This window comes from Grammomys surdaster, unplaced genomic scaffold (assembly GCF_004785775.1).
Source record: "Grammomys surdaster isolate TR1022 unplaced genomic scaffold, NIH_TR_1.0 126391, whole genome shotgun sequence".
Classification (NCBI taxonomy): domain Eukaryota; kingdom Metazoa; phylum Chordata; class Mammalia; order Rodentia; family Muridae; genus Grammomys; species Grammomys surdaster.
In genome coordinates, this window is record NW_021621185.1 from 18,573,757 (window position 1) to 18,595,719 (window position 21,963).

At 42.8% G+C, this 21,963-nt stretch overlaps 1 protein-coding gene across 2 annotated transcripts in view; it reads right to left on the minus strand.

The window, feature by feature from the left end:
- Sv2c (synaptic vesicle glycoprotein 2C) overlaps positions 1-21,963 on the minus strand; it is a 177,801-nt gene that overhangs the window by 58,724 nt on the left and 97,114 nt on the right. For both annotated transcript variants that reach the window (XM_028760161.1, XM_028760162.1), the window contains one exon: positions 14,080-14,231. In XM_028760161.1, coding sequence (XP_028615994.1) covers positions 14,080-14,231 — 152 coding nt within the window. The remainder of the gene's footprint in view (positions 1-14,079; positions 14,232-21,963) is intronic.

A 21,963-nucleotide genomic window follows, 5' to 3' on the forward strand; every position in this document is an offset into this window, starting at 1 on the left:
GGAGCAAGGACCCTTGACGCTGGCTTTCTTTTACATCCTCAGGTACAGAGGGCTGCACCTTCCACCACATTTTTGCACAGCACTGTGTACGTAAGGGTCATCATTCATCTTTTGTATCAGCATCCACCCCATCCTTCCCCCACCCTCCCTACAGATGAGGTGTGTTGAGTCATAGACTAGAATGTGATAACTCCTTGTAAAGTGGCTGCGTGTCTTTTCTTAACACAACAGCAACAGGATCTATACTCCTTGATTTTTCTTATTCCTTTCAGGCTCCTCAGTGTTTTATGCTTTTAGACCTGGCTGCTGTTCTTAATGGACATGTGGATTCCACACCGTTTACATACCCATTGCCCTAGTGATGGGCAGCTGGGTTGCCAATTATATTTTTCCATAAACACTATTACTATGACTGTATCCTTCTGTGGTCCCGATGGGTCTGTATATGCATCCCTCTGGGCATATTTGAGGAGTAGAATGCACTTGATTAGCATGTCTATATTTTTATAAGTATCATCAGATTTTTCTCTTGAATTTGTACACCACAGAAACGTCTTCCATGTACTTTAGAAAAAAAAAAAACTTAATTCAATCCCTGAGGCCCCGAATCTCTTCATGTTTCCTTTCGCTTTCTTGTCTTGAGACTGGCTTTACCACCATGGGTGACAGGGTACATGGGTGACAGGGGACATGGGTGACAGTCTAAGGTGAAGTCCCTTAGACCTCACAGAACCCCCCTGCTGTGCAGTTTCATAGACAACCTGTCTGGTCACCTGAGCCTCTTTCAGGATGTCTCAGTGTCATCCAAACCATGGACACATCAAGAAGCTTTTTCTCTAGAAATGCTCAAGGGCATGCGATCTGACTGGAGAAGGGATATGCCCTCTGATACAACGGAGTACCCAAGAATGCCCTGCACACGACATAGAGCAAGGGTCACAGATATACTGCATTAGAACGCAAATGTGGGGCATAGGCTAGAAGACACGGTGGAAGTGAAACCCACCTAGGAGTTTGAGACCACATTCAAAGACCAAACTACAGTAACAGCTTAGCCATGACAAGACCCCAGGTGCATGATGGGTAGCGCCAGGGTTCCTTATGATTCTGCTAAGCTGGGGGATGGCTCTTGCAAGAACAGACATCTTTTAGACCTGCTAGAATGGAGTTCTTTCACTCCAAGTCCCATTTCTCACAACTGCCCCAGGGTGGGAACTCATTCCTAAGCACAGTGACCTATGGGGCAAAACTCAGCTCACAGCACAAGTTTGACCAAACTAGCAAACTGAAGGCAACTGCCTTTGACTATATGTACAAAGGGCTTTGATTATGGGGTTTTATGAATTAATTCAACAAAATACCGAGGCCAGACTAGAGCAGACCTTGTATTCAATGCTGTGGAGATCACAATAAGCCTTGACTTCTGGCTTTAGAGTCCAGTAATTACTTAGAGGACTAAAGACATATTTGTCTTTTATTGAGGATACACAGAAAACTTTGAGGCAGAGGCAAGTGGTGCACCGGACACAGGAAGGCATGAAGAAAATCCCAGCAAGGCCTTGGGTTCTCAGCTCCTTCTGTCTGGTTCCATTGAGACTCCCTCCAAGTCAGAGCATGCTTCTCCCACAATCTTTATTTGTTTCTACTCTTGTAGAGACAGAAGCTGTATTATTTGCTTTGAGTACAAACCATACATAGCAGAGACAGAGAGGAGCATGGTTCAACTGAGGGACTGGCTTTGTCACTTGCTGTCTGTTGCTGTCCTCTGCCTAGCTAGTCCCCAAGGACAGTACCTGGTCATGCAATTTGACTTTTCTCAGCAACATCAGGTAAGGCTCCTGAAAATCTTCACTGCCACTAGGGGCCATTATCACGGAAAGTGTCATTGCCGGCTCCACTATTGTTTATGTCACCTGTGTAGTTTCAAACATCTCTAAGTTGGCCATCTCTGCCTTTAAACTGTTGAGCACAGTGAAGCTAGGACTCCTCTGACCCCTCACTCTTCAGCCCTTCTTCCTTCCCTGTCCCCTCAACTCTTATGTGACATGTAGGTGACATGAATTTGCCTCCACTTAGGATCCAAGATGGCTCTAGCAAGGTTTAATTCCCAAGTTCACCAAAGTACTGGATGAAGAAGTGTTTTGTAGCTATTGGGTACGGCAGGGAGGATGAGCGTCAAGGCCTTGATCCTTCAATGTTATGCCACATGAGATGTTTCTCTGCACACCTATCTTAGCCTAGAAGCTCTGCTGGCTTCTAGACTCTGGTCAGGCAGAAAGGGGCCATTCAATAAATATTTTAATACCCAAAGCAAACAAGTACATCTTTATCAAATAACTTAAGTGAAGACCATGCCCCATTACTGGTAAGGGAGACAGTTCAGAACCTACTTCTTCATCAGGTAACTAGAAGATTTATTTTTTACATTTTGTGCACAAATATGCCTGTGAGTGTGTGCGCACATGACTGTGAGTATTCACGAGGCCAGAAGAAGGCACTAGATGCCCTGGAACTAGAGTTACAGGCAGTTGTGAGCCACTTCAGTGTGAGACTTGACCGTAGCAAGAACAGTGTGTACTCTTAACTGCTGATGCATATCTGTTCAGTGCCACTGGGTACTGATAATTTAAAAACAAATACTTCATATAAATATATATATATATATATATATATATATATATATATATAATATGTATGAATGTGTGTGTGTGTGTGTGTGTGTGTGTGTGTGTGTGTGTGACTGTGTGTTTGTATGTTCATCCCATGGCCCTCAACCAACTTGCAAACTCAGGCAAGTCATGCCATTAAGATTCCCTACTAGGTCACTGAGAAGACCAGGCAAGGAATGAACACCTGGTTTAATTATTCAATTCCTTCTCCTATTACACAACCGCACAAGAGCATTGTTTAAGATCTAACAGGGCCATTTCACCCTGCTTTGACGATATTCTCCTCTTGTAATATTTTGTCTCCTTTGATTTTCGCCAGATTTTGAGCCCGACCTCTGCCACTTCTCAGCTACTCAGGCTTACCGCCATCTTCTTCAAAAACATGTCATTTTCAACAACTGCCATGTTCCTTACACATTCTGCATCAAGATGGGCTGAATATTTGGAGGGGTGCTGAAGGTTGAGCAGAAGAATGAAGAGTAAATGGGAAATGCAATTCAATCTGTCCTCAAGAGACCCGTGCTGAAGCGTTTCAGAAAAGACTAGATAATCCCTTAGGATTTGGAAGGAAGTACCCTCCAAACTTGAACAATGCTGTCCCATTTAACAATTTCTAATGAGATGCTATTCTGTGTGGCTAACTGTGCATCTCAGGCAACCAGTCACAAAGGAATACTGAGCAGAACTTGTGAAGGATGTTTGCTAAGATCTCCTTGGATTGTCTTGACACCCTCTAAAAGCAACTCACAGCAGAACTAGGGTGCCTTGATTTTGACAGACAGCTTCACGCAGCATGATCACCAAATCAGACTGTAAGAGAGTAACTCACTTAGCACCTATACCTCCTGCTGGTAGGCTATGTGAAAAGGTTAGGTTTGGCTTAAGTTATATAAGTGGAAGGATGTTATGCGCCACTCCCAGATGGGTAACGCTATAACTTTTAACCTTAATAATCTTGGATAGTTAAAAAAATAATTAAAGCTTCCAAGGATCCCACCACACATATGGAAGAAAAATGATATCCAGACTCAGCAACTTGTACCGTGAGATACAAAGGACAACCTCTCTGCTCTTCTGTAAAACTCCAGTTATTGCTTCTTGAGGCAGCTCAGCATCATTCCTGAGAGTCTGAGGAATGAATGCACACACACAAAGGGGCGTTTTGGAACGGGATTGGTTCTTTATGTTCCTCCAGGTGGAAGAACACTTAGAAGCAAAGCAGTTAGTTACCAGGACTCAATAATGAGACTAATTGTAAGCCTTGGCTGAGGGATCTAATTAGGTTAATGATGAACTCAGCCAAGCAAGGGTGTTTTTAGCAAAGTTCTTCTCAGGGAGTTCTGACCGAACCTCGCATACGTGTTCTGTCTACTCCCAAATATGGAAATTCGAACAGAAAGGGGGCAGGAAGTTCTACGGACCATACAAGTCCAGCAAGACCTCGGAAAGAGAATTATCAAGTTAGTTTATGCAGTTTGTGTTGAATAGCAATAAATATTAGAAAAGAAGACTATTATCTGTGTCTTTGGAGGGTAGAGTTGTTTTCTAATGTCTGGAGGGCTCAACCCTCTTCCTTTTTTTCCTTTTTCCTTTGCTAAGATTATGGTCAATACAGTTATGGGTCCAATTGTATAGCTTAAATGCTGTACTGTAATATGACTATATCTGAGAATAGGGCCCTTAAGGCTCACAGAGGCCTTAAGGATAGAGCCCTAACCAAACAGGAGTGTGGTTTTATAAAAAGAAGAAGAAAGAGAGATATTGCCCACTCATGCCATGTGAGAGTACAATAGAAAGGGGCCTTTCTTTCTGCAGAAAGATAGCTTTCATCAGAACCAGCCCTCTTGGGACCTTGGTCTGGGACTTTTAGCCTTGATAACTTGGCAGAGAATTTGCTGTATAAGCCTCTGAGTCTGCAGCATTTTATAAGACGGGAGGCTGAACAGACTTATAAAGGCTGGCATGTAACCTGGAGTCAGAAGCTGGCTAAAGCTGGATTCCTTTGCATGGTAAGGAGTGTGGTCAGAGTCCTAAAGGAAGGAGAAAGGAGATCTCCATTCTCAGGCTGTATGTGAAGCAGACTGGGAAGACCTCTCGATGTTTTTGAAGGAAACACAGGTCCAATAAGGATTTCCCACACTATGTGCTATGAAGTGTCCAATACAAACGCCCTCTGTTTCTTATAAACTCTTTGGTATAATAATTTTTAAAATAATAAAGAATCCTGCAGGTAACTAGATTTTCTTATAGAAAATGAAGCTTAGACCTTAGAAGGCTTGGCATGGGGCTATGACAGTGTCATCTGAATAAGGAGACAGATGCCATCAGCCAGAGATAGGTACAGTGATTCCCCACACCCTCTGTCTCATTTTTTTGGGAAAGCCTCTTAAATCATTTCTAATCTTCCACTATTCCTGTTGGGAAATATTTCTATGCCATAGATTGTCTATTAAAACAAAAAGGTTTGTTTTAATTTGATTACCTTTACCCCCAAGATCATTAGAATAAATAATATATGTAAAATATGGTATAACAGATATATATGTTGGTACTCATTTTTTATTATCTTGAACAATTGTATATTAACATAAAATTATATGTGAAATCACACATAACCTTCATCTGAATTCCCACAGTGGCCAAACAACTTGAGTATGAAACATCGGACAGGAAGCTGGCAGTACAACATATGTTCAGCCGTCACTTTGCATCTGTGGAGGGTGATTGCCAGGACTCTGTGGAACCCAAACCTACAGATGTGCAAACTCCTTGTTTAAAGATGGCATAGCTTTCGCACATGACCTACACACATCCTCCTGAGAACTTTAAATCATCTCTAGGTTATTTTAAATATGTACTATGCCCCAAATTCCATGTAACTACTTCTTATGCTGTATTGCTTGGGAATAATATCAAGAAAAACAATCTGTGGGCAATCTGTACAGATTCACTCTTTCCTGAATATTTTTGTCCTAGGATTGGTTGATTTCCACAGGTATGGAACCTACCGATGCAAAGGGCTGAGTATACATACTCCTCACATCATTTTATCAGGTGTAGAATAATATAACTTCTTCAGAAACCAAGAGACTAAAATGTCTTAGCAATGTGAAGATTGCCATCACATGACCTCTTTATAGTCACATCTCATTCTCCTTTTGACCTCTGTTTTCCCATTTCTAGAATGTTATGTAAACAAGCCCTTTTGGTATAGACTTTTCCACTCAGCAAAATAACTCTGAGAAACATAAGCTATTGCATCAATCATTTGTTTCTTTGTATCATAGAATAGCAGTGGATGTTCTGTTGACTATTTTAGATGTTTCTGGTTGGGCTATCACAAATTAAGTCATTATAAACAGTCATGCATACATTTTTGCATGAACCTAACTTTTTATTTTTTCTAGGAGAAATGCCCAGGAGTGCAGTTTCTAGATTATATGTTATATTTTCTTTTGGTTTATTAAAAACTGGCAGTATATTTTCCACAGTGACAGGGCTAAGCTGCTTTCCCTTTAGCAATGTGTAAAAGATGGAATCCTCCTGTGTTGTCACCAGCACTTGGTATTGCTACTTACTTCTTTCTTCCTTCCTTTCTTTCTTTCTTTCTTTCTTTCTTTCTTTCTTTCTTTCTTTCTTTCTTTCTTTCCCCCTCTCTCTCTCCCTCCCTCCCTCCCTTCCTTCCTTTCTCTCTTTCTCTCTCTCTTTCTCTTTCTTTCTTTCTTTCTTTCTTTCTTTCTTTCTTTCTTTCTTTCTTTCTTTCTTTCTCTTTCTCTTTTTAGATTTATTTATTCGTTTTATGTATGAGTGTTCTATCTGCATGTGCACCTGCATGCCAGAAGAAGGCATCAGATCCCGTTTTAGATGGCTATGAGTCATTATGTGTTTATTGGGATTTGAACTCAGGATCTCTGGAAGAGCAGCCAGTGTTCTTAACCATTGAGCCATCTCTCTAGCCCACTGCTCATTTCTTCAAAGAAAGCTTCATGCTACAAAATTAAATACTTGTCCTTAAGGCAAAACCCAATAGCAACAACTCTGAATACTCACAATAGAAGAAAATGCTTACTTTTTTTCCTACTGGAGGGCAAGTTCTCCAGGATTCTTGTCTACTGGTTGGGAACAGGTACACACTTACTTTGAAGAGGACTTAACTGTCTAGTCACCTTGATCTGAGGACCAAATAAATCTGAAATGCACTGGCTGGGATCTTGAAAGCCTAGTGTCTACTCTAAAACCAACATACAAAGTCCTTGTTTACTCAAATGATACCCACCCTTCAAATAGTGCCTGGCACACAGCAATATGTATGACGTATCTTATCTGAAGCAAATGCAGGGTAATTTATACATAATGAAATCCTATGATGATAACAAATACTGAAGTAAGTGGTGCTTTGGAAGTTTGTATCTCACAAAGAAAACAACTCCCCATGACTAATGAAAAATTAAGCCAGTAAAAAGGATGCTTGTGGTACTGGGTACTGAGGATACTCAGATTGCAGAGTTTGTGACACGTTTTCTTAAACTGCCTTTTCTTTGGGTCTCAGAACTTTTTTAGTTTTCTGACGGATCATGCTGGCCACTTAAGAGAATATTCTCTTGGCTCTTGCTGTTTTCTGAACAGTTCTCTTCTTGGTAACTTGTGGTTTTTCCACCTTTGCATGTAAAAGCATTATTCTGGAAAGAGATCTCTAGACCCCACCTAACTACGGGAACGAACGATGAGACCCTGCATATAAAGCGCTAGTGCCAACAAGCAGTGACAGTAGCACAGGAGCATACAGCTCTTCATGTCAACAACAGAACAGAAAAACCACACTTTATACCCTCATTTTATGTGTCCATTGGAAACACATTTGTCCCATGAACATGAGTGGAGGATGTGGCTTCCCTGTGTTCCAGGTAACTGGGGTTTTACAGTGTTATGTTCTCCGGATTCTCTTCCTTTGTCTTAACTGTTAGGTCCTTCTTTCTCCCCTCCGTTCCATCCTCTGGGCAATGGTGCATTGGCTCATTCTTGCCCTTTCCCTGTAGTTTCTGTGCACACATTAAGTACAGACATCCTGGTTATCTAAGGTGAGGAGGGAATCCCACAGACAATCTTGCCGCCACTTTGCCTGTTTTCCTGTGGTGCTGAGGATGGGACCCAGGGCATTGATCATAGTGGGTAGGGGCTTTATCTCTGAGCTATATCCTCAACCCCTTTTAACTTAAAAATTCTTGAAATAGGGTCTCATTAAGTTGCCCAGGCAGGCCTTGAATCACTCTATAGCCCAGTGAAGTCATAAACTTGCAAAGCTCCTGCCTCAGCATGAAAATAGCTGGGATCACAGACCTCCACCAATAGGTTTGGAAGTGGTTACCACTTTTGGTGACTTTTTGGGGTTGCCATAGTTACCAATTTCCAACTCCTCATTGGAATGGTAACTGGCAATGGCCAGGGGGAACTGAGTGGCTTAAGAGCTCGGGGGTGGGGATGGGGAACAGTGGTAGACAGACTGATACTACTGGTCACATTTCCTTTCTTCTGTGATTAAAGGGATGCCTCCTTATTCCCTCCCTAGCCAGCTGTGGTCTCCTCTCCTTTCCTCCTCAGTAAGAGAGAGCTGTGTGGGTCTCATCCAAGGACAGGGCAATTTGGACATCATTGGGAAGGTGTGTATTTTCCAGGCCGCCATGGCTCTGTGGCTGAGGGATGGTGTACAGTGGCTGGACTTGGGCCACACAGATGTGCTGCTCGGTTCTCTGATGTTTGCAGTGAAGGGTGAGCCAGATACAGCCTGTGAGGCTGGCTCTTGGGTGCTGAGTACACTGCGAATGAGCTTTTAGGGCCAAAGCTTTTCATGCTAAAATTCCTCTCCCTTAGCTGGCTGAGCATCCTTGCTCCTTGCTGAGATGTACACGCGGTAGAGAACAGCTCATCCGATGCACAGTTTACAAGAGAGCCCAGTGACAAGGGAGTGTAATGGGAGTAATCACTGAAGGCTCCAGCAGAGAGGACCAGGGTGATGATTCAGCCCAGCTTCCATTTCCCCTGAAGGTAACTGGGTTTCCATTAAACGCGGATGAGTTCTCATTACGGGAGAGTGTGCAGAGAGGGAGAGGAAGGGGAGTGTGCGGAGGACTCTTCCATCTGAGCTGTGTCTGCTCATTTCCACCCACATTCACTGGGAGACCATCACCTCAGTTAAAACTGCTGTCCTAAAACAGACAAGGAGTGTAGCCTAGGATGGGGAGAAAAGGAAATTCTTGAACATCGTGTTAGGAATATGCATGCTACAGCTTCCAGAGACAACAGTGTGAAGATGCCTCAAGAGGTCTGGTGATGGCTCAGCTGGTGAAGATGCCTGTTGACCTGATTTCCATCACCCACATGGTGGAAACAGAAAAAGGCCTTCTGTAAGTTATCGTTTGTGCTCCACACATGCGCTGTATTGTGTGTGTGTGCATGTGCATGCACACAGTAATATATGAATAAATAAACAAAGGTAATGTCTCAAAAACAGTGCCTCAAGAGTGTAAAACTCGATGCACACAGGGTCCAGCCTCTTCTGGGTTTACATCTAAGAAAACGATTCAAACTAAGAGCCACCTGCAAGCTCCTGTTTGGCACTGTGTGAGTCACAGGTGCTGTCAACCTAGGGCTGGAGAGATGGTGTAGTGGGTAACATGCTTGCTGTTGACCCTGGAGCGATTTTGATTCTCAGAATTTACATGTTAGAAAGAGAGAATCGATATGTGCAGCATGGACAATATCAACACAAGCATACTACATCAAGTCTTATTGTAGTCCACTAATCTAGACAGTTATGGCAATACAACTTCTGAAGCAGAGGAAAACCTGGCCCGTTCCTTTCTGTGCTGGTAGCCCATTTCCTCGGGGGTCAGGTTCTGACAGGAGGTGCCCAGTATAGCTACATCCTCAGCTGTGGCTGTTATGGGCCCCTGGTACTTGAGGCCAGGACACGCTCCCTGGCTTTGCTGTCTCCTCCCCTACCCCTTGTTCTAGTGGCAATGCTCAGCCACCAGGAGTGAGTCAGGCAGCCCAGCAGCTCCTGAGAGCAGATGCTGGAGAGCAGCAAAGCCTGCTGTCTTGAGACCTAATTTCCTGGGAAGGGAGCGGGAGAGGAGGAGACAGAGGAGGGAAGGGGAAGAGACAGAGAGTAAGGCAGGGCTTCACTGTGTAGCCTAACTGCCAAGATGTGCTATGTAGCTCAGAGGGCTTTCCTCCTGTGACAACCCTTCTGTCTCAGCCCTGCTTAGTGCTAGGATTACAGGTGAGTGATTTATCCTGGAAACCTTCAGGTATTAGCAACTCCTTGGCTCTGGGTAAAGTTTTAACTCTACCAAAGACTGACTGAGCAGAGAAAAGTGCCCTCATCATCCGATGCCGGTTCAAACACTAGGCTGGTCCCGTTATCTAGCGCTATCTCCCACCGTTAGCACGCATGTCTGACCCAGGCCATGAGCCAATCAAAACCCTCTTTCTGCCGCGCTTCGTCGAACTGCTCAAGAATCCTTTCAGGAGCCTTGGGGCAAACTTACGATGTGTTTGTGTGGTACCATGGCCTGTGTCTCAGTGACTTCAGGTTCAGGATCACTACTGATGCTTGTGCCCTGGAGGTAGAAAAGAAGCATCTGGACTCAGGGTAGCCAAGAGAACCTTCTATGTGTGAGCCACCCATGTGTGTGTGTGTGTGTGTGTGTGTGTGTGTGTGCGCACTTACCAACTGAAACATAGTTGCAACATGGAGGTCAATCATCCATCCACACCTTCCCTCCAGATCTCACCAGTGAGAGAGGATTTAGTGGTGGAAGGGGAACAACAGACCTCCTGTGAGTTCATGGGCTTCAGAGTCATTCAGAAGAAGCAGAGTTTCCACCAAGAATATAAGACTTCCTCCTAAACATTTAACTCTGTTTATTTTCTTTAAAAAATATTTTTACATTTATTCCTTTATTTTATGGCATGTATGTGTCTGTACATCTGGGTGCATCTGAATGTCCATGATGAGTTCAGAGAACAGCTTTGTGGAGTAAATTCTTTCCTTCCACTATGTGGGTTCCAAGGATTTTATGGGATTAGCCACATTGCACAATACAAAGTTAGGCTGTAAACATTAACTATATGTCATTTGTATTTTTTGTTCATACTTTATGCAGGAAAGAATAAGAATGAAAATAACTCGAGTCCTTACCCTAGAGGATCCAATTTGATTGTGGGGAGTAGAAAGCGTACTGAAAAAGTTTACCAAAAAGTGTAATTTCCATAGAGAGATGTGCACACTTCTTAAGCACTTGGCTAAGTGATTCTGTGAGGGACGTCCCTGAGAAAGCCATTGTGATGGCAACCTCACCTGTAGACACTTCAGCATAGGAACTTTTGATTTTTTTCCCCTGAGACTGGTTTGTTTTCGTAGCCCAGGCTGCCTTAGATCTCACTCTGTAGGCCAGGCTGACCTCGAACTCATAGAGATCTGCCTCCCTCTTCCTCGAAAGTGCCAGGATTAAAGGTGTGCATGCACCATTATCGCCTGGCTTGAATTTTAGCAAACAAACAAAGAAACAAATAAAAAAACAAACAAAACAAAACCTCTTCAAAGCCACGACCCCAACAGTGAATCTAGCAAGGGTATCTAAAAAAAAAAAAAAAAAAAAAACCCACCCCACCTCCTTGGTTCTAATCAGCAGATGGGACTTGACTGATGATCTGTTGATCTGTTGTTAGCTCTACACTTATGGTCATGGAAAGACGTCCAGAAAGTTGGGCTCTAAGATTTTAATATTCCATGACTGATTACTATCTGGGCCATTGTTTCTTAAGGTTCTACCCACATCAAAATTAAAGCCAATCCTGGACATTTCATTTTGTTAAATTCTCACTTTTCACACTGTGATTTGTGTCATTCCAGTTAGAAACGGATTTGTTTTGATAGATCGGTTAGTTATAGATGGATTAGTCTGCTCGGTTTGATATTAAAATGAAAGAGCTTATGTGTGCTTATTCCTGGGTGTCAGCCACTGACAGCTGGCCAGCAAAGAAAAGTGTGCAGGCTGCTCATAGGTGCAAGAAGGGAAGGGTTAGGAAGAGCCAGAAGGGCTGAATCCCTAGCAGGAAAAGAAAAGCCATCACGTGAGTCACTTGCAGATGCTAATCTAAGAGGGTTAGTACAGCCTGGAGATGAGATGATATGTTGGGAAGGGAGGGACCAGGCCGGGATCCGCAAGGAGCCAAGGAGCTCCAGAGAGGTTTGGCTTTAGCCAGGGAGTAGATGTATCATGAGAGAAAAAGGCTGGCTTAGAGAAGGCTAAGCAAGGATAGGGAGTGAAGGAAAGAAAGATCCAGAAGCGTGGCTGAGGAGCAGAGACAGAGAGACTGAGACAGAGAGACAGAGACAGAGAGCTATCTCCCCCTTACCCATGCAAAACTAGTGAGTGGGGCTACAGTTTTTCCCACCCAGATGGTACCTTTTCAAAAAGGATTTATTGTTATTATTTTTAATTATGCGTATGTGCTTGTTTGCATATGAGTACCTATTGTTATTATTTTTAATTATGCGTATGTGCTTGTTTGCATATGAGTACCATCAGTGCCCATAATCCACGCCTCGATTTTGTGTGCTTGCTAAATACAGTTTTGACGCTCACATCACACTTTAGGTGTATCAAAGGGAAGAGTGAGACAGCACTCATTTTGTACTCAATACGGTAAAACAAAGGGTAGCACCCCAGAATACCCACCTGTATGTCACAAAATGATGGTTTATCATGAAAAACTGTCCTCTTTGCAGAAGAAAACAAAAGTAAAAAAATAAGGAAGTGGGTTTTTAAAACCGAATTTGTTTTGGCTGATCCTATTTTCAGAAAGAACCAAGAGCAGGCTGAGTGTCGTTTTGTTTTTGTTTGTTGTTTTCAATGCCTGAGTTTGGATTCAGGGCTTTGCACATGCCAGACAAGCACTCTGCACTGAGCTACATCCCCTGCAGTTTTAATTTATACAGTATTTCTACTTTTCAAATGTCAGCCTATTTACACACACACACACACACACACACACACACACACACCCCGGAGAGGGAGGGGTGTTGGTTTCCCTTCCTCTTCCTTATATAATAACTTAGATCCCCGGTTTCTCCTGACTCTTGCACCTCACTGTAGATCAGACAATGTGAAACTTGTGTTTCCTGAGACTGACCTTGGTCTCTTTACTGCTCGCAGGAGCAGAAACAGAAAACGCTGAGGAGAAACTGATGAGAAAGTCTGGGGAGTCTGGATAGGCAGTGTCACTTATGTGTTGCAGATCACAGTCTGTGAGCCGGAGCTCCTGCCCCAGCTGAGTGTCTGAAGACAGACAGGGATCAACACAGAACTGGGCACCCTGTGTGTCTCAAAGGTGTGACAACGGCTCAAGAGTGGTGGGAAGTCACCTCTTTATATATGCGGGTGGCGGATAGTGTGGTCACTCTGGATAATACCCTGTGAAGGGTCTGTGTCCCCCCTGAATGTTGTTGGAATCTGGCTTCAACTCCATATCAGCTCAGTAGCTATAGCAAGTAAGTGATAGTGACAGCTTCAAACATAGCAAAATGTTGACATTGACTATAATACTGTGAGTCCTGATAGCAAATGCAGGCGGGACTTCATCCTCAGCTCACACCACAGAGCCCCTCATCCTCTGGGAGTGTCTAGGTGATAGGAATGTCTTTGTTCAGATGATCCAAGTTTTGATTGGTTTCTAGGTAGAGCTGGTCACCAGAAAGACACACAATTATGCACACTGTTCTCTGGCTAAAGACTGGGTTAGTAACAGATCGCGCCCATGAACTATGAAGCTTCGGGCTTCTGAACTCATGGAGTGCGGGATAGTGGTGGACCTGGAGAAGGTCCTTCACCTTTCCCATATGTCTTCATCCGCAGCTTACCTGTGCCGTCTATGACATCCTTGATAATAAACTGTGAATTCAAGGTTGACGTTTCCCCAAGAGCTGCAAGCCATTCTAGAAACTGATTGGATCCGAGCAGGTGTGGAGAAAGGTCTGACTTCTAGCTGGTCAGTCACAGGAGACTGGGACTGCAGGTGACATCTGAAACCTTGGGTCAGTTGTGTAAGACTGAGACCTGTGAGACCTGACTCTGACTGTAGGCTCTCAGTGTCAGAGATGGGTTAGACTGAAGGAGTCCCAATTAAGGGAAAGGCAGTGGTGGGATGACCCGGAAGCACTATGCAGGAATAACACAGGAGTCTTGCTATGTCATCCACAGGCTCAAAGAACCATGTGATAGTCTTACTTTATACAGACCTTTCCACCTCCCGAGTGTTATGAAAAGCAGGCACCTGGAGAGGACAGTACTGTCCCCAAGCCAGAGCTCAGAACAGAGAGGAAACATTAGAGAAGGAGGCCCCTTACCGTAGTGGGGAATGATGGCCCAGGCCATGGCCGAAGCGTAGATACCGCCAATCATCCAGAACATGCAGAGCCAACTGAGGTGCTCACCCCGCTTCTCCCGGGCCAGGACTTCAGCAAAGTAGGAGAACACGGTGGGAATGGCGCCTCCAATCCTGTCAAGAAGTGCAGAGGATACATGAGACTGGGCCTGGGAGGCAAATCCAGAGTAAACTCTAGCAATGCATATTTTCTTCCACCTCTGGCATAGCAGTTTCTATGTGTCCATAGTGAATGCAGATGCATTGCCTTATCAAAACTTAAGGCTGCAATTACGCTATATGGACAGCAGGTGGCAGTGGTATCCCACTCATGTGGTTTACAGCTTCACTTGCAATTCAGATGGGGTTTGCACTCAGTGTTGGATAGTCTACATGACATTTATTAAAAGTTACAACAATCTGCTGGCTTCTAATATGTACCTTAACTGACTCATTAAAAAAAAGAGAAGCCCTGTGATGTGTCTCTGTGGAGACCCCACAGCAGTGGGTCTTCCAGCCTGGTGGCGTGATGTGCTGACGAACACAGAACTGACAGGTTCACCTCCAAGATTGGTTCTAGCCTTTATCCAGGAGGTAGGATAGCTGAATGAGTATAAGGTTAAGAGCCACTAATAAAACCAAATAGGCACAATCAAGTCTACCCCAGTAGATTAGGGTAGTCGTTTTATATAGGCTCTTTTGTTCCATTCCTCTGACTTAAAAAGATTTTCACTGTGTGTGTGTGTGTGTGTGTTCATGCATATGAGTACCCATGCATGGAGACCAGAAGAGGGTGTCAGAGCTCCTCAGCTGGCAGGTGGTTGTGAATCACTCACTCAATGTAGGTGCCTTAAACTGAACTTGGATCCCCCAGAAGAGTGGTAATAAGCAATAACCACTGAGCCATCTCTCCAGCCCCCTGGAAGGAGCCACCGGCTGACTTGAAAATATGGCGTGACTAGTGGGTAGATCACTCAGGCCAAGGGCTCTCACGTGAGAGGCTACACATTTAAAGTTTTGTCTATGCTGGTAGGTGAATCATAGATTTCATCATAATTTCCAAAGAGTCTTGACCTTAAGTTTTCGATCAATTGCCTCAGAAAACCTTACTTATTTTCACTTCAAATTACTGTCTTCGATATACTGTTCAAGAAAGGTGTAAAAACAATATAACCAGAGTGTAGAGCCAGCACCTAGAGATCCAGCCGGAAAGTATGTACTCCTTCATTTATGGTACCACAAGGTAAATTGCTGTTGACATTTCAAATAATGTGATGTCAAAGAGTAAAACGTGTCTGTCCATGTAATAGCTAGTTTTTGTTGAGCCTTATATACAATAAAGGGGTGTTAGTCACGCCTTCGGCAAATGCAATTTAAGGAAAGGTCGTTTCGTAGCAACTTGGCCTGAACAAACGAACCACAGAACGTGCAATGCTCTGTGTAATCTGGGAGGTCAAAATATGGCACCATGTTAAGCGTTTGAGCCCTCTCACGATGATGCTGTGGTCATCCTCTAGTGGACACGGCAGACTGCTCAGGTCACTGTATTCAGTCTATGAGCCGTGAAATCAATTTAGTAATCTATATAGCATCTTTTTTTTTTTTTTTAATTGGATGTTTTATTTACATTTCATATGTTGTCCCCTTACCCCATCCCCCACCCACCCAGGAACCCCCAATCCCCTCACACCTCCTCCTTCTTCTTTGTGGATGTAACCTCTATCTACCCCCCCACTCCCACCTCCCCACCCTCAAAACTCCCACCCCCTGGGGCGTCCAGCCTTCATGAGGTCAAGGATCTCATCTTCCATCTGTGCCCAGCAGGGCCCTCCACTCTTATATATTCAGCTAAGGCCCTGGATCCCTCCATAAGTGCTCCCAGGCTGGTGGTTTAGACCCTGGGAGCTGTGGTTGGTTGGTATTGTTGCTCTCCTCATGGGGCCACAAATCCTTTCAGCTCCTTCAGTCTTCACTCTAACTCCTCCATTGAGAACCCCATGATCACTTCAATGGCTAGTTGTGAGCATCTGCCTCTGAATATGTCAGACTCTTGAAGACCTCTGAGGAGACATCCATATCAGGCTCTTATCAGCATGCACTTCCTGACTTCCACATCAGCATCTACCTTTGGTGACTGCACATGGGATGGATACTCAGGTGGAAAGGTCTTCAGACGGCCCCTCCTTCAGTTTTTGTCCCTCGCTTTGTCTCCATATTTGCTCCCTTGAGTATTTTGTTGCTCCTTCTAAGAAGGACCGAATCACCCCCACTTGGTCTTCATTCTTTATGGACTTCATGTGGCCTGTGAGTTGCATCTTGGGCATTTTAAGGTTCTGTGCTAATATCCAATAATCAGTGAGTGAATACCATGTGTGTTCTTTTGTGATTGGCTTACCTCACTCAGTATGATAATTTCTAGTTCCATCCATTTACCTAGGAACCTCTCAAATTCATTGTTTTTAATAGCTGAGTAATACTCCATTGTGTAAATATACCACATTTTTTTAATCCATTCCTCAGTTGAAGGACATCTGGGTTCTTTCCAGCTCCTGGCTATTATAAATAAGGCTGCTATGAACATAGTTGAGCATATGTCCTTATTATATGTTCGAGCACCTTCTGGGTATATGCCTAGGAGTGGTATAGCTGGATCCTCGGGTAATGCTATGTCCAATTTTCTGAGGAACCGCCACACTGATTTCCAAAGTGGTTGCACCATCTTGCAGTCCCACCAACAATGGAGGAGTGTTCCTCTTTCTCCACACCCTCGCCAGCATCTACTATCACCTGAGTTTTTAATCTTAGCCATTCTGACTGGTGTGAGATGGAATCTCAGGGTTGTTTTGATTTGCATTTCCCTGACGACTAAGGATGCCGAGCATTTCTTTAGGTGCTTCTCGGCCATTCGAGTTTCTTCTGTTGAAAATTCTTTGTTAAGCTCTATACCCCATTTTTTAATAGGGTAATTTGGTTGCCTGGAGTCTAATTTCTTGAGTTCTTTGTATATATTGGATATTAGCCCTCTATCAGATGAAGGATTGGTAAAGATCTTTTCCCAATTTGTTGGTTGTCGTTTTGTCCTATTGACAGTGTCCTTTGCCTTACAGAAACTTTGCAATTTTATGAAGTCCCATTTCTCAATTCTCAATCTTAGAGCATATGCCATTGGAGTTCTGTTCAGGAACTTTTCCCCTGTGCCCAAGTGTTCGAGGCTTTTCCCCACCTTCTCTTCTATTAGTTTCAGTGTATCTGGTTTTATGTGGAGGTCCTTTATCCACTTAGATTTGAGCTTTGTACAAGGGGATAAGAATGGATCAATTTTCATTCTTCTACATGTTGTCCTCCAGTTGAACCAGCACCATTTGTTGAAAATGCTGTCCTTTTTCCACTGGACAGTTTTAGCTCCTTTGTCAAAGATCAAGTGACCATAGGAGTGTGGGTTCATTTCTGGGTCTTCAATTCTATTCCATTGATCTTCCTGCCTGTCTCTGTACCAATACCAGGTAGTTTTTATCACTATTGCTCTGTAGTACAGCTTGAGGTCAGGGATGGTGATTCCTCCCGAAGTTCTTTTATTGTTGAAAATAGTTTTCGCTATCCTAGGTTTTTTGTTATTCCATATGAATTTGAGAATTTCCTTTTCTAACTCTGTGAAGAATTGAGTTGGGATTTTAATGGGGATTGCATTGAATCTGTAGATTGCTTTTGGCAAGATGGCCATTTTTATTATATTAATCCTGCCAATCCATGAGCATGGGAGATCTTTCCATCTTCTGAGATCTTCTTCAATTTCTTTCTTCAGAGACTTGAAGTTCTTGTCATACAGGTCTTTCACTTGCTTGGTTAGATTCACACCAAGGTATTTTATATTATTTGCAACTATTGTGAAGGGTGTCATTTCCCTAATTTCTTTTTCAGTCTGTTTATCTTTCATGTAGAGGAAGGCTACTGATTTGTTTGAGTTGATTTTATAACCAGCCACTTTGCTGAAGTTGTTTATCAGGTTTAGGAGTTCTCTGGTGGAAGTTTGGGGGTCACTTAAGTATACTATCATATCATCTGCAAATAGCGATATTTTGACTTCTTCCTTTCCTATTTGTATCCCTTTGACTTCTTTTTGTTGTCTAATTGCTCTGGCTAAGACTTCCAGTACTATATTGAATAGGTAGGGGGAGAGTGGGCAGCCTTGTCTAGTCCCTGATCTTAGTGGGATTGCTTCAAGTTTCTCTCCATTTAGCTTGATGTTGGCTACTGGTTTGCTGTAAATTGCTTTTACTATGTTTAGGTAGGGGCCTTGAATTCCTGATCTTTCCAAGACTTTTATCATGAAGGGATGTTGAATTTTGTCAAATGCTTTCTCAGCATCTAGTGAGATAATCATATGGTTTTTTTCTTTAAGTTTGTTTATATAGTGGATTACATTGATGGATTTCCGAATATTGAACCATCCCTGCAGTCCTGGGATAAAACCTACTTGATCATGATGGATGATTGTTTTGATGTGGTCTTGGATTCGGTTTGCTAGAATTTTATTGAGTATTTTTGCATCGATGTTCATAAGGGAGATTGGTCTGAAGTTCTCTTTCTTTGTTGGGTCCTTGTGGGGTTTGGGAATGAGTGTAATTGTAGCTTCATAGAACGAATTGGGTAGTGTTCCTTCTGTCTCTATTTTGTGGAATAGTTTGAAGAGAATTGGTATTAGGTCTTCCTTGAAGGTCTGATAGAATTCAGCACTAAAACCATCTGGTCCTGGGCTTTTTTTAGTGGGGAGACTTTTAATGACTGCTGCTATTTCCTGAGGGGTTATGGGACTATTTAGATGGTTTATCTGCTCCTGGTTTAATTTTGGTACCTGGTATCTGTCTAGGAAATTGTCCATTTCATCCAGGTTTTCCAGTTTTGTTGAGTATAGGCCTTTGTAGTAGGATCTGATGATTTTTTTAATTTCTTACGTTTCTGTTGTTATGTCTCCCTTTTCAGTTCTGATTTTATTAATTTGGATACTCTCTCTGTGCCCTCTGGTTAATCTGGCTAACGGTTTATCTATCTTGTTGATTTTCTCAAAGAACCAACTCCTGGTTTTATTGATATTTTGTATTGTTCTTTCAGTTTCTATTTGGTTGATTTCAGCCCTGAGTTTGATTATTTCCTGCCTTCTACTCCTCCTGGGTGTATTTGCTTCTTTTTGTTCTAGGGCTTTTAGTTGTGCAGTCAACTTGTTAGTGTGTGCTCTTTCCAGTTTCTTTTTGTAGGCACTTAGAGCTATGAGTTTTCCTCTTAGCACTGCCTTCATGGAGTCCCACAAGTTTTGGTATGATGTGTCCTCATTTTCATTGAAATCTAAAAAGTCTTTAATTTCTTTCTTTATTTCTTCCTTGACCAAGTCATCATTGAGTAGAGAGTTGTTCAGTTTCCATGTGCACATGGGTTTTCCATTGGTTTTGTCATTATTAAAGACCAGTCTTATTCCATGGTGATCTGATAAGAGGCAAGGGATTATTTCAATCTTTTTGTATCTGTAGAGGCTTGTTTTGTGACCAATTATATGGTCTATTTTGGAGAAGGTACCATGAGGTGCTGAGAAAAAGGTATATTCTTTTGTTTTAGGATGAAATGTTCTATAGATGTCTGTTAAGTCCATTCGATTCATAACTTCTGTTAATGTCAAAGTGTCTCGGTTTAGTTTCTGTTTCCATGATCTGTCCATTGCTGAGAGTGGGGTGTTGAAATCCCCCACTATTATTGTGTGAGGTGTAATGTGTGTTTTGAGCTTTAGTAAAGTTTCTTTTATGTATGTAGGTGCCCTTGCGTTTGGGGCATAGATGTTCAGAATTGAGAGTTCACCTTGGTAGATTTTTCCTTTGATGAGTATGAAGTGTCCTTCCTTATCTTTTTTGATTAATTTTGGATGGAAGTCGATTTTATTTGATATTAGAATGGCTACTCCAGCTTGTTTCTTGGGACCATTGGCTTGGAAAATTGTTTTCCACCCTTTTATTCTGAGGTAGTGTCTGTCTTTGTCACTGAGGTGTGTTTCTTGTATGCAGCAAAATTCTGGGTCTTGTTTGTGTATCCAGTCTGCTAGTCTGCGTCTTTTTATTGGGGAATTGAGACCATTGATGTTAAGAGATATTAAGGAAAAATGATTGTGGCTTCCTGTTATTTTTGTTATTAGAGGTAAAGTTATGTTTGTATAGTTATCTTCTTTTGGGGTTGTTGGAAGATTACTTCCTTGCTTTTTCTAGGTTGTAGTTTCCCTCCTTGTGTTGGCGTTTTCCATCCATTATCCTTTGAAGTGCTGGGTTTGTGGGAAGATATTGTGCAAATTTGGTTTTGTCATGGAATATCTTGGTTTCACCATCTATATTGATTGAGAGTTTTGCTGGGTATAGTAATCTGGGCTGGCAATTGTGTTCTCTTAGGGTCTGTATGATGTCCGTCCAGGCTCTTCTGGCTTTTATAGTCTCTGGTGAGAAGTCTGGTGTAATTCTTATAGGTCTGCCTTTATATGTTACTTGACCTTTTTCCCTTACTGCTTTTAGTATTTTTTCTTTGTTTTGTGCATCTGATGTTTTGATTATTATGTGACGGGAGGTATTTCTTTTCTGGTCTAGTCTATTTGGTGTTCTGTAGGCTTCTTGTATGTTTATGGGCATCTTGTTCTTTAGGTTAGGGAAGTTTTCCTCAATGATTTTGTTGAAGATATTTACTGGCCCTTTAAGTTGGGAATCTTCATTCTCATCTATACCTATTATCCTTAGGTTTGGTCTTCTCATTGTGTCCTGGATTTCCTGGATGTTTTGAGTTAGGAGTATTTTGCTTTTTTCATTTTCTTTGACAACTGTGTCAATATTTTCCACCGTATCTTCTGCATTTGAGATTCTCTCTTCTATCTCTTGTATTCGGTTGGTGATGCTTGCGTCTGTGACTCCTGATCTCTTTCTTAGGTTTTCTATCTCCATGGTTGTCTCTCTTTGAACTTTCTTTATTGTTTCTATTTCCAGTTTCAGATCCTGAATGTTTTTGTTTAATTCCTTCTTTGTGTTTTCTTGCATTTCTTTAAGGGATTTCTGTGATTCCTCTTTAAGGGCTTCTATCTGTTTACTTGTACTCTCCTGTATTTCTTTAAGGGAGTTACTTAATTCCTTCTTATAATCCTCTATCATCATCATGAAAAGTGATTTTAATTCTGAATCCTGCTTTTCAGGTATGAAGGGGTGTTCAGGGCTTGCTATATTGGGAGAACTGGGCACTGATGATGCCAAGAAACTTTGGTTTCTGTTGCTTATGTTCTTGCGCTTGCCTTTCGCCATCTGGGTAACTCTAGTGGTACCTGCCCTCTCTGTGTAAGATTGGAATATGTATTTCCAGTTATCTTGCTTATTGCAGAGCTCCTCGGAGTCCAGAGGTCTCTGTGGTCTTATGCCCCTAATCTCCCGGGTGGAAGAACTCCTGGGACTCAGGCCACCTCTTGGATCTGGTAATCCTTCTGTTCTGAGTGCAGTGGCTCCTCGGCTGCTCTGAGTGCAGTGGGTTCTCGATGACTCAGGATTCAGTTTCAGCTGCTCTGAGTGCAGTGGCTCCTAGATGACTCAGGATTCAGTTTCTCCACAGGACAGGAGCAGACCAACTCTGTGTCAGCTGCTCTGAGTGCAGTGGCTCCAGCTGCTCTGAGTGCAGTGGGTCCCTGATGACTCAGAATTCAGTTTCAGCTGCTCTGAGTGTAGTGGCTTCTCGATGACTCAGGATTCAGTTTCTCCACAGGACAGGAGCAGACCTACTCTGTGTCTGCTCCAGTCCCAGGGACCAGGCAGGGGCCAAAGGGAAGTGGAATTCCGGAGGGGCGGGGTTTGGGTAGCTGCTGTGC